Source organism: Dromaius novaehollandiae, chromosome 1 (genome assembly GCF_036370855.1).
Source record: "Dromaius novaehollandiae isolate bDroNov1 chromosome 1, bDroNov1.hap1, whole genome shotgun sequence".
In the NCBI taxonomy this organism is placed as follows: domain Eukaryota; kingdom Metazoa; phylum Chordata; class Aves; order Casuariiformes; family Dromaiidae; genus Dromaius; species Dromaius novaehollandiae.
Window position 1 is genome coordinate 198,036,927 of NC_088098.1, and position 13,640 is coordinate 198,050,566.

The following is a 13,640-nucleotide window of genomic DNA, read 5'->3' on the forward strand; positions in this document are numbered from 1 at the left end:
GCATTTCATTTCTGCAGCACTTTTTCAACATATAAACCTTCCGGACAATGGTCTAAGAATGGCCTCACTAGTCATGGGTCATTAGTGCTCACTACTGATATTCTCTACTTCTCCATTTCTTCAACGCCTCTTCAAGGCTTGAAATCACTCTTAGCTGCTGCCCTACAACACTGCATGTTCTGTTTCTGTACTAGTCGGGTGCAAAGATGAGTACATCCTTTTCTGTTTTCAAAAATGCAGCTACTCTCATCATTTACATATCTTGTCTGGAGCAGTCTAGCACGTGAAGTACTTGGGTTTCTTTCCAAAGAGATTATATAGAAAGCAGTTTATGTTGCTCACCGTATTTTTTTTTCATTGAGAAGAAAAATTTTGAAAAGATTTTGAAGTACCATGACTTTAAGGATTGATGTTAACTTATTACTTCTTCAAGGTCCTCCAGCTTGGAGAATGATGCTACAGTTAAAGAGCATGCGTCTCAAAACAAAGATGTAGCAAATCATAGCAGTTTTAATACAGTGGTCTGTAACTAAGTCCATAGGGAATTCTGCTAAAATCATTTAAAGACCCGATCACTATCTTTGTATAGATTATTATTAATTTGAAATCAACAAACCAAGAGTGATTCATGTAACATTTTATTCACAAGTAGAAAAAGTATTACAAAATGATTTATACATGACTTTAATTTAGATTCTTTAAAGGAGCATTTAAAACAGCACTGTAAGCCCCTAGAAGTGACATGCAGACAGTGTAAATGTGGTGGTAGTGTATGTTTTCTATTGGCATATACAACATTGCTTGCCACAGGCAATATAGAAAAGACCAATTTGGTTAAATTAAGGAAAAAAGTATATACACAATATACATATATATTTAAAAAGCACTCTTCATTTTTCCTCCTAATTTGTTGTCAAGCTGTATGCCACTCATTTAAAGAGTAAGTGCTTTTATCTAGAGTTGGACAAAAGAGTTTATCTAGAGCTGGACAAAAAAAATTATACAAAGTGTAAATTCCAATGGGAAAACATACTTACTGTGGCAGATGCTGGCAACATTTTTGAACATAGCATTTTCAATAACTGTTATCAATGAAAAGTTAAATCTCCATATGTTCTAAAAATAGCTTGCCATATACTGAAATGCACATTGGATTTTTCTTATTTACAAATTATATACAAAGAAGCACACATCTCTTCATGCAAATGTAGTGAAAAATAATATTTTGTCATTTCTTAAATGTACGAAAGCATACAAAGAAACTATTCATAACTAATTTTATTTGTATATATCCTATAACGTATGTAGCTGAATAACTGTACTATTTGTACAGCTGCATATTTTTCTACTACATCAGCAATCAAAAAGTGGTCTTTACCACATAAAAAATCGTTTATGTAATTTATTCACTTATTTGGTTCAGATTTGACAATTGTTAATCATGATTTTTGTACATGAGTGAACTCACGCTTTTGGCGGAAGCATCTTATTGCCTTGGCTGCCTATTCTGGTTCTGACTATTCTTGTGCAGGTTCAGCCTTCTACTGGGTGTTTCAAAGCAAAAGCTTTTTTCCCATTATGGAATATGAATACTGTCTCATCGTTTCCATTGCCATACAAACCATGTGCGGAAAGATGTGTAATATTTATTACAAACTTGGCTTTGTTTTGCTGATTGCTTTGCTTTTGTCAAGGCACGTTGGGTACTCTAAAGAATATTTGCCAGAGTTTACAACTGACAAATTTGAGCCTGTTGAATGCAACTTTCAGTAGAGGTTATGGATTAACTCACAGAAGTGAACACTATTTTAGATAAATATGCCTGCAGAACAAATGACATTTTAGGATATGGTGTGACAAACTGCAGTTAAAAAATTGTGAACAACAATTAGGGTAGAAAAATAATAATTTCCTAGACATGTGCCTAAGTTGAGGATTCAATTCAGAGGTATTTTGAAAAAAGTTATGAAATCATTTTTATATTTTGTGTGGAAAAAGCAGGTTTACAGAAAATACTATAATGAGAAGGAAAGAGTGAAATGCATAAAAAGAAGGCCTGTTAAATGAAAGAATTAGGTCACCACAAAGCTTGACCCTTTAAAATAATCCATTACTATAAAAAATTAGTAACAGCTCTCATTTTATGAATATTTTCGTGGCACACCTGCTATAGTTTGACATTTTGGTGTGACAGATGATTATTATTATTTCATCATCCAAAAAATACATGCTATAACAACAAGTGCTGTCTTCCAATACTGAGCTTACCAACTAAACACAAAATCCCTATCTATATGGCTGACTTTCATTAACTGACTTTCATTCAACTAAATCTAATTTAAAGCTAATCTGCTGCTATATTAACAAAACAACGCCCCCTCCCACAAATTAATAACTGGACGGAGGGGACTTCAACCATACATATTGTAACATGCAAAATCTTTAACTCCCCAAACTAGCTTATTGACTATAATGTAATACATAATAAAAGCTTCAGTTTCTCAATAGATGATCCTTGCATAAATAGAAATGTTTAATTTTTAACTCTTTCAACAGCAGGAAACTGAGTTAAAATTAGAACCACCCCCCAAAAAATCCTAATGCGTGCATACATTTGCAAGCAGAAAACTGGCAGTCTTGTCCCATTCTTTCTGACATCTGTAGCCATATTTAAGATACTCATCCAAACATACTAAGGTATTTTCATTTCTTGCTATATTTACACATACTTTTAAGCTCACTCCACTAGACTTTGTGAGAATCAGAAGGAATAGGAGGTTCTTCTTTTTTAAAAGAGATGCAAAAGATCATGGATCCATTCTCAGGATTCTCTTAGGATGCTCCTTGAAGTTTCACCTTACAGCTGTTATGGCTCAGATGCAACTGCTTGGAAGGTGTGAAATGCTGCCAAATTTTCAACTGATTTTGAAACCATGCAATGTTGAGGACCAGACCATGTTTGATGAGAACTGGCAGAGGAGCATTAGGGAAGCATTCAGTTTTAGTGCTGAGCGAAATGGCTTGGCTTCCTAAAAGAAAGTGATACAATAGTGGTTACATAAACTCATAAAAAACCTGTATGTACTTTTACACTTGACTAAATGCTAAAAAAAATACTGCTATATTCACTGTTTACTGTAAAAATTCACCTAAACCTGAAGTCTGAACCTGTATTAAAATTTTTTAAATTTAAATTTTTTTCACACAACTAAAAATATGCTATCTTCTGATACTTTATGCAAAGTTACTATTTATCTTGCAATGTAATAATGCACTATGGTCCTAAGCAAGACCGTAATGCATCCACGAATGCTAAAAAGACCACACTTCTGTCTAAATAGTTTAAAAAGACAAGAGCGATTAAGGGCAAAAGGAAGAAAAGAAGGCAGACTGAGATGTAATAATTTTCTTGGAGTTGCACAATAGGTCAGAGGCAAGACTGAGAATATGATTCAGGTAAGCCTGGTCCTGGTCCAGTCTCTCAAATGCTATTGAATATTCTGCATCAAAAATGCATATATAATGATGCAGTGTAGATTCTGAATATGGAGACCTTGTACAAAATGAATCAATGAAGTCTAATGAAGAAGAAATAAATGAAGAAAAACCTAACCCACCCCAACCATCTTGATTACTCATAATTATACTCAAATCTCAATAGTAATACATGATGACACATAAACACCAAAGAATGAATGACTTTGAAATGACAAATTAAAAAAAAGATTTCTACACATTTATACTTAAATTAAGCAGTAAGAAAATTTACAATTTATATATCATAACAAGTATGGTGAAATGTAAATTACTTTTTTTAGTGATATTTTGAATTTCTGTGGTTCCATTCATCTAGTAAAAACTGTAAATCATATTAATCACATATCTCTTAAGTTGATACTCAGTTCAGTGGGCAAAAAAACCCACACTTTTTTTTATCATGTTAACATGGAAATATATTTCCCTAAAACATCAAGAGAGCATTCAAGTTCATTGATAAACCCTGGCAAACAGGGAAATAGAAGTGCAGAGATTTGCAGTCATAATCATGCCATTATCCCTTTCTGTATCTACCTAGAGAATACGACTATCGCCTAAGATATTTGGAATGTACCAAAACTATGAGAATTGCTTATATACCACATGAGCACTCAATGATAGACATTAATGACTATTCATCTTCCAGTGTTACAGACAAAACTGTACATTACATTTCCAAAATTTACAGTAAATGTTAAAAAAATATATTGAGAAAACTATACGTGACTTAGATAAGGTTGATATTTTCAGTGATAGCAGTAGATTTAAAGAGTGATATACTGGTTCCACTGAAATCTATGGCAAAAATTTCTTGACTTCACACTCTGTTTACCTTCCTTTTCTCCTCTTGAAAATGCCACTAAGTGAGCTCAGGCATGATTTACAAAGAATTAAACTATTGCACTTACATGCTTTCGGCGTATTCATATTTTTGTTAGATATCAATTACTTTCCTCTTCTTATTTAAGAACAATAAGAAAGCGGCATTAAAACTGAATGGAAGAGGATCAAAGGAAGGCTGTTTTATTTCCACAAGTGACCTGAAATTTTCATAATTACAGATAGAATAATTTTCTTAATTACATTTGGTGGATTATTAATACTAATGGCATGTGCTTCTGTTCCTGTGTACATGCATAGGCGATTATTTCACCTTTACAGTCAAAATCTACATAACCATTGAGTAATAATACGAGTGCACATGCCATACTTTAGGATCCTCTCACAGCTTAGCTACTTGTTGCTCTAAATTACTTCCAACAGTAGAAAACACCATTTTTAAAATACAGACCCCACAACTAATGCTCGAAAAGATGTAATGATCATGCAAGAGTGACTTCTTACAATGTTTACATTGTTATGGTGGAGGCAGTTGCTTATTCCTTCTCATTTTGACCTGAGACCTGAGTTTATTCTTAGAATTAGAACATGGAGCTTTTTTTAGATTAAATTACGTTTATGTTTTATGGGCAAACTCATAGAATGACAAGGGATATTTGATGACAAGGGAATAGGAATGGCATTAGAAGGCATTTGATCATCTCTTTCGTTTCTGTTTCTTCTGTAGCAACCTCACCAAAAAGGCTTTGTGCACATTTTTAGATGATCCCTTACATGTCTCTCATTTTTCCTTTAAGATAAACAAAGTCAAGTCTTCATTTATTCCCTCATAAACACAGACTAGCCTCACATAATAGTTTAGGTATAAGGCTAATCTATCAATTGTTTGCAATGAAATTTAATGAAAAAAAGCTAATAAAAACTAACTGGTGTACAGGCTCATCCCTGTGTTCTCGTTCACATTATCTCAAAATTACAGTTTGAGTAATTACATCTTTTACATTCAGTCAATGATATTAAAATGTGAAAATGCTGGACCTGTAAGGATGTAATTTACTTTAGCAATAGCTAGGTGCAAGCTGTGGAGGCACATAATTCTACAATTTTTTATAATCTTATTTTACCTAGCTCTGTGTTCCTAGAGGACTCCTACATTCTCACCCCTTATTTGTAGTTATGTTTCTTACCTCTATATTAGTCTGTGGAGTCATCTGCTGTTCCATTGTACTTTATCTTTGGCTGCTTTTCATCAGCCACTGAATTCTGAAGTGATGAAAACTCTATATATGTTCTATGTTTGGAGATTTCAAAGGACTTTGCAACGTTTTCATCATGAGACTTAGCTGAAATAAGTACATCACTTAGTTCCTGGTCATTATCTGACTCAATAGTGGCTGCATTTTCAGTCTCAGGACTGCAGGAATTTGGTGCTCCTCCAGCCAGTTCTGAATATGATTCACAGAAAGAGATGGTGTCACAACAAGCTGAGTTTTGCATAAGAGGCCAAGCATCTGAAATGTCTCCACAGGTAGAGTGTGAAAGAGAACCAAGGAAGGTAGGAATCATTTCTCCAACAGAATCAGAAGCCCTGTAAAAAAATAAAAACACGTGGTTTCAACAGCATCCTAGAAAATATTATCAACGTTGTAATTATTGTCATTAGTAATGACAGGTATTTCAAGTTGATAAAACTGGGGCATATTAAACCAATACTCTAGAAGTACCATGTACAAAAAATTCTTTTGAAAGGAGAGACAGTTTGTCCCTCAGTCGGGAAACAAAGAGAGCTTTGGACATAGAGCACTATGAAAGGTAGAGAGGACTACTAGAGTCCTTCACATGGTGAATTCAGGACTCTTTCAAATATGAACTACAGTTGGTGCTGTATAGTCTAAAGAACAGAAAAATGGCATAGGAAAAGTATTGCAGTAGTGCTCAGATACAAAAAGACTACTGCAAAAAGGAAGAGATTTATTTGTTCTCCAATGCATGTGTCGGGGGTGGGGGTTAAGATAAGATGTAACAGGCTTAAATTGCAGCAAGAAAGATGTTTGGGAAGACTGTGGAATCTCCAACATTAGCTTTTGTAAAAACAGGCTAGACAAATATCTAACAAGAATAAAAGTAAACTAGATCCAGACCGGGAGAAGGGAATGGACTATATGACTGCTTGAGATTCCTTCTATCTGCATCATTTCATATTGAACATCTATTCACTTTAGATTTTTCAGTTCCTTCTGTCTAGCCTTCAAAAGGTGATAAGAAAAGTTTTTCTCCAATTCTCTTTCATGTGGTAAGGTCATAATATTAAAGAATTGCAAAGACTTAATTCTTAGAAAGGTTATTTTTATTTTTTGCAAAATGGAAGAAAGTGGAAGTAGAAACTCAATAGTCTAACTCAAGCACGTTTAAGGTTAATGGGGATACTGACGTGTCTGAATGCACTACACATACCTGTCTCTATTGAAACTTCAGTAACTTTTTTTAATGCAATATACTAAAATAAGTATTAACCACATAAAAATGTTATATTAGTATGTTTATTTCAAAAAACTGTCTATCGGATTTATAAAACTGTAAAGGCCATATATTAAGTCTGATATACAGTAATGATCTGTGTGGTCAAAACTCATCCCATATTAATAGTACTTATAACAGTATTTAAGTAGCCTTACTCATTTCCAAAACATGATGCTTCATTAGCTTAGATATATACACAAAGTATTTTTATAGATAAGGCTAACAGTCAGGACATTGCACCATAATGGAAGGAAATACATTATTTTGGCAAAGGAAATTGGAGCAAACTCCATTTCTACTGGAAGGAACTATGAGATCTTTGATATCCACATAACATGGATATGTCATTTATTTTTAAAGCCTTAACCAAAAGACCCCTCACAAATTACACAACTCTCAATTTGTCAGTCTTGGTGGTATAAAGGGATGACTCAACTTTGCTGGCATTTAAACAAGTTGTTATAGAAAATTTAGATATTTTGCATCTTATACTTAGGTCACTAAGCCACCTTGCATAAACAATACCTACTAGGAAGCCGCATCTACATTTTTAGTTTTATTTGGCCACAAGAACAAAACAGCTAGAGACCAATTTAAACCTTATATGGAAAACAATTCTAGTTAAAAGAAATAAATACATCCTGTGGTAAAATCTGTAACCAGGAAACTCTGAATGAGACCATAAATTTTATATATTTAACTCATGAAACTGACGCATAAAGAACTACTACTGTATATACATTCAGTTGATTAGGAGCAAATAATTGTTACAATCTGACAGAAATTTCAGAAATACTATATATACTTCAAGTCTCACAGTCACTAAGAGTTTCTAAAAAAAGAAAAGCTTCATGATACTTATAAACTGTACCATAATCCCCCCAGATTCATGGGATTAGACAGCATCTTGCTAACCCATGCCAGAAGAGGGGGGTCACCAAAACCTCTAAAGTAGCATGGAGTAAGAGGAAGAATATCGACTTGTAAGAGATATAAGTCATTTCTTCAGAGAAATCAATTTAACACCTCAGCACTTATTAAATAATACTGGAACACTATGTCTTTTTTTTCTCATTAAATGCAAAATTTTTCACCATAAACAGGAGGATATGACTGCCATTCTTCAAAATCCTTTGTTCAGCTTCAAACACTTTCTGTATCCTGTATAAATATTAATTTGATATAGCTAATGCTTAATAGCTAATGTTTAATAGACATTTATAAAACTAAGTTACCTTTCATGAAGTGTAGTCTGTGAATGGAAAGCACAACTGTGACTGCTATGTTCCAAGCTACAGGTCTCATCACAGCACAGTGATGGAATCAAGTGAACTGGTCCTAAAGAATAAAACTTTATTTAATAATGTAAAATATACTAAAAGCTGTGCATAAATGTAGTCTCTGTACTGTTTCAAGCTTGAGTATTATTTCGCCAGTTACATTATAATATACGTATTGAAAAAAGATATTTCTTATTGCACAAAAAATGGGTTCTTTCATTTATTACTTTAAAATAGAGTTAGTTATAGAAGCCAAGCCTTTACCCCAAAAGTAATACAGATGCCAGTCATGATAACTTGAATATCTACTTTCTAATTTACTTTTCATTTAGGTACATAAGAGAGGAAATACTGCATTCTGAAGGCTAATGCAGCAGAATGATATTTAAGCCTGAGTTCTTGTGTTGAATTATATATTGGTCAAAGTCATAAATGCATCTGTTCTGATACGTGAATAGTTCCGGTTTTCAATGTGCTTTAGAGTTAGTATCCCATTTTTAGATTCTGTCTGGTAGATCATTCATACCAATTTAAGTCTCACAGGCAGATCTAGCACTATTTTTATCAGAGAGAAATAAAATATACATCTAAAGAGGGTTTTATTTAAGTGAAGGGTCAATGGAATGAAAACAGGAGAAAAATCATAGCCAAATAGCTACTTAGAAATTCTATGCATTAACTGAGAAAGCCTTTTTCTTACGACATTTACAACTATTCCCAATTAAAAGCACAAAGGCTAATTTGACAAAGTTAACTTTGCAGTTAAAGCTAAATGTCACAACGCGAGTGTTAGATAAATGTTCATTACGAGCTCTTGTTGCTTGGATTACTCCTGTTCTGTGAAGTTTCACTGAAGTAGATGTAACGTACCACATGTCTGTGATGTGCCTCTTTGGCACTGGCAACATGTTCTGTGGTCATACTCATTTAGCCGTGGTCTATCAAAACATGACAATTCAGAACCATTGTAGTGAATATCTTGTGATCTCAGAGACCCTTCGGATAAAATGAATGAAAATATATATTAGTAAATGATATTTTCTTGTTCAGAGTCTCCTATATTCACAGAACACATAAATGTCATAGTGTACAGTATTTCCATAAGTTTTTCAAACAGAGAGATCCGCTACGATGATGTGGTTTGACAAAGCAAACCACAAATTTTGCAGCAAACTCTAGACCAACTGGTTCATCTGCTGTTATTTTGACGATGATTTGAGAGTACACCTTATTCGTTGTTACATTTTCTCAGTGCTTAATGCTTCTCAGTGATTCCAGTTTGAAACTTTCTGCATTAAGCTTTCAGCCCTTGGGATTTTGTTTATGTTATTTTAAAGAGCTAACAGCAGACTAACAGCAGACTAACAGCAGACTCCATTTAATCTATATAATTGTAGGCCAAAGCAAATTAGCTACTAAATTTCACTAAGTGAGGACTGAACTTACTAAATTTCTTAAAACTTACATTGTAAAACATCTCCTAGGCTAGGAACAGTTCTTACAATACCTCTATGAATCTTTCTATTTTTGCTTGTGCTGGAAGTAGTGATAGCATCAATTTCTTCTTGTTGATACGATTCTTGTTTGACTTGCAAGATTTGTTAAATACTAACAAAATATGTTAATAAAAGATTTTTTAAATGATGAATGGGAACTAGAGTGCTTTTCAGTTTTCTCTTTTTTAATTTAAATTAAAGGCCTGGAAAAGTTTATTTTAAACAATCTGTGAGTTACATTGCTAAGCTTTTTTTTCCTTTTTTTTTACTTTACAACTCCAATTGGAGTTGACTCCACTAACAATGAACCTATCTCCATTGACCACATTCATTATCTCATTGAGATAATCTATAATTCACAATGGAATGTGATGCAGAGGTCCTCCAAGTTGGTATGTCCACGTCTGCATTGCAATTCTGTGATGCCGTTCCAGCTTAGATCCGCAAATGGTCCAAGTATTATCTGTGCAGCCTTTAAGAGAGTATGGTGCAGAATTAATGCAACTGGACTATTTCTGGACATCTGCACAGCAGTTTCTCAGCAGAAGCTGGAACATCCATATTGAACTGTCATACATGTATGGATTTATAGTCTTAGGCTTGTGTTAGCTTGTTCATCTCAACGCTAAACTCCCTTGAATGCTGTAGATGTATCAATCCTCCATTTTATTTACTTATTTATCTACAAAAAGATCTGCCAAACTGATACTGGTATATAAATATTACAAAGAGACAGTAATAGCTGGAAACTTACAGCTTGGTTTCTTCTCCATAAACTGCCTCTTACAATAAATAACACAAAGAATAAGAAGAGCTAAGAGCACTGTGGCAAGTGCACTGCATATAACAGCTGCTAGAGCAGTGTCTCGAGGGCTGGAAGCTGTTGATGGGATCTTCACAAGGTTTACTTTGGTGGAACCTGAAATAATTAAACAATAATTAAGGCATAGTGTAAAAATGTTAGCAATATATATACATGTAAATGGAAGTCTAGGAAATATAATTAGAAGAGGTTCTTAGCATAGGAAAAAAATAAAGGATGTTCCATTTGTGAATGTATGAACATTAGTTGTATATATATAAAGATATTTTATCAGCAACTGCATTATGAAAAAAGTCTTTTTTAAAAAATGGATTATTAAATGAATGCATAATGAGTGAAGATGCACACAAAGACATTTTGACTGTCCATCAGAACAGAATCAGATCCTCACCATGAAAACAAAGACATCTGAATTTTTAATTGATCATTTTAACATTGAGAACATATCCCACTGTATAGTTGAGAAAGCTATCCACTAGAGGGAGTCACAATTACATGAACTTCCCTTCATAAAGAAGCTTTCTAAGAACCAAGAAGCCTGCAGTTGTTCAGATGCTATCGAAGGGACCATTTTGCTTCGTTGCACATGTCATGACACCATGGTCATTTCTCAGATGAAACCTAGGATTTCCACGGGGCTAACTTATTAATGCAGTGATAATTTTTAATACAAATAATACCTCTAGCTTTGAAGAACATTGTTACAAGTCTAAAAGATATGAGTAGTATCAAAAATCTTAAGTGAACCTATTGAAGCTATCTTAAATTATGAATAGTCTTTTTAAATTAAATTCTTTTTTCACAGTTTCTTAATCCTGATAGGTCATCTATTCTAATCTACATTGAAGGCTACATTAATTCAACAATGTTTTATGAGAAAAAGAACAAAAATTTAAGTATTCCTATGGCAGCAAATTTTTAAAAAACCACAAACCGCATTTTATTAACTTATGAAAATAAGTTAAATGTGCCTATTTCCCCCAGAAAATCTTTGGTTAAAACCTAAAGACTATAATTTCCTAAGAAATGATCCATGCTGTCATAACTTTTAATTGGGAGATAAATGTCTGCCAGACTATATGAAAATGACAAATCAAATTCTACATATAATAGTTTGTTATCATAAATCTTCAATATAATAATAGCAAGAGAGAACAGGATAATTTTGTTAGTGCAATCAATGGAATCATATTACTCAGGAATATTTTTCTCAAATAATTATGGCATTTCCTCTGCTTATATCAAAAGTGTATCTGGGCACCAAAGAATTTAAAATACTGTATCGCTTTGTTATAATGAGTAGATTGCTTGCCAAACAACTAGGTATTACTTTTGAAAATCAAGCTTATTATGTTCAATTCCAAGTCTCCAGATCACTTGCACTGAAGAAAATACTAACTAAATGAACTAAAGAAACCAAAATTAAAAAATAAAAATAACTAAAAACACTTTCTGTGGGTTATAGTTACAGCTACAGTTATAGTTACAGTTGCTGGAAAGTGGGGGAATACAAAAATGTGGACAAGTCAGATCATTGTTAGTATTCAGAAGTAAGAATTTTAGTTATTAATTTCTTGATTTGGTGTTGCATTAGCATCTGCTCTAATACTTCTATTTACCTTTGTTTTGTACTACCATGTTCTACTGTAAGATCCAAGCTGTAGAGCGCAAATTTAGAGCAGATTTTTTAATGTCATTGTAACTTGCCAAATGGGACTAGGTTATTAAAAAATAGCATATCTCAAAACTCAAGTCAATAAAGATGCTGAAGTCTCCTACATGAACTGGAACTGCATTTTGAAACTCTGTCCTCATACTGAAATTTTACAATTTTCATTATTAAGGCAGATGATCTCTCTATTATTTGTGTTTCAGATAACAATATAAATGCTCTTCTCACTTCCAATTCATGGTTAAAGGTGCTTTTCCTTGTTACTTTAAAGAATTATTACCTGTCCTTCTCTTTATGTTCTTCTATAATACCTATTACTCATAGAGCTAAATACTCCGATCTGTTTTCCAGAACTTCAATGTTATTAGGGAAAAAAAAGGAACCAGCACTGTAATGTTTTCTGCATCACTTGAAAGCTACTCTTGGCAGGAGCATTATGATCTTCCACAGAGAAAATTTTTCACTCAGCTTCTGGGATTCTTGTAGCAGTAGTTTTAGGTTTACAGTTTTAACAGACTGAAGCAGTTTCTGCTGATCTGTAAAGCTCCAGGATATAATTCTGTGAGAAGCAATAAAACTATTAAAAAAGCTATATATACAGCAACATTTGCTAGCTTTGGCACGAGAATCAGGGACTCTGTTCTAATATCAGGTTTTCAGTTTTGGCCACTTGCCTGATCTAGTCTTTAGAAAGTTAAGGACAATGCGGACAAGTTCTTATAAACAAGTCAATAAAAAACACCAATGATATTAACTGATCAGAATGTCTTTAAATAATTTTCATGTCAATATACCTACCTGTGTCAATGTACCTACCTAAAAGCACTAATGATTTTTTAGAACCTAAGTCTTCATAATTAATAGAAAAAAAATTATTTTGAAAGCAAAAGTAGGACAAGATCACCAAGAGCAGGGCTACTTTACTTGCATCTCTTCATTTGCTCCCAAATGTGTCTATTTACAAATAAAATTACATATTACATTTCATTTGGGGAAACTACAAATGACATTTATTTCTTTTTGTGCTCATTAGCAACATTCACTCCAGAAATATAGCATTTTCCTTTTAAATATTCTAGGGAAAACTGAAATGTTTTTTAGCCATTTAGCTATTTAAGATTTATTTTATTCAGTTGAATTTTTTTTTTTTTACTTGAGAAAGCAATCTTCTATTCCTGAGAATGTGTACCACTGATCTTCACCTTCAAAGAACTTTTTAGAATAGATACTATGGGCAGTCCATTGTACAGTAGCTCTAATTATAATGATAGTGATCTTCCCTGCAGAGACCAACATTTCAGAAGTGTATCGCTATTGTAAAAGTGGCCCGTAGGGCATTACTGAACTGTGCTTTCAATGTTATTCAGATATACATGCATTTTCATAAACTCTCTTCCTTTTCAGACTCACAGACTTAATACCCCATTTCATAAAGCAAGGATGTGTTAAACTTTATACTTGCACTTACATCT

General features: G+C 33.3%; 1 protein-coding gene across 4 annotated transcripts in view; it reads right to left on the minus strand.

The window, feature by feature from the left end:
- Positions 1-622: 622 nt before the first annotated feature.
- TNFRSF19 (TNF receptor superfamily member 19) overlaps positions 623-13,640 on the minus strand; it is a 62,140-nt gene continuing 49,122 nt past the window's right edge. For all 4 annotated transcript variants that reach the window (XM_026108826.2, XM_026108825.2, XM_026108829.2 and 1 more), the window contains 5 exons: positions 10,428-10,592; positions 9,048-9,173; positions 8,133-8,235; positions 5,565-5,965; positions 623-3,029 (listed from right to left, as the gene is read on the minus strand). In XM_026108826.2, coding sequence (XP_025964611.1) covers positions 5,572-5,965; positions 8,133-8,235; positions 9,048-9,173; positions 10,428-10,592 — 788 coding nt within the window. In that variant the 3' untranslated portion in view covers positions 623-3,029; positions 5,565-5,571. The remainder of the gene's footprint in view (positions 3,030-5,564; positions 5,966-8,132; positions 8,236-9,047; positions 9,174-10,427; positions 10,593-13,640) is intronic.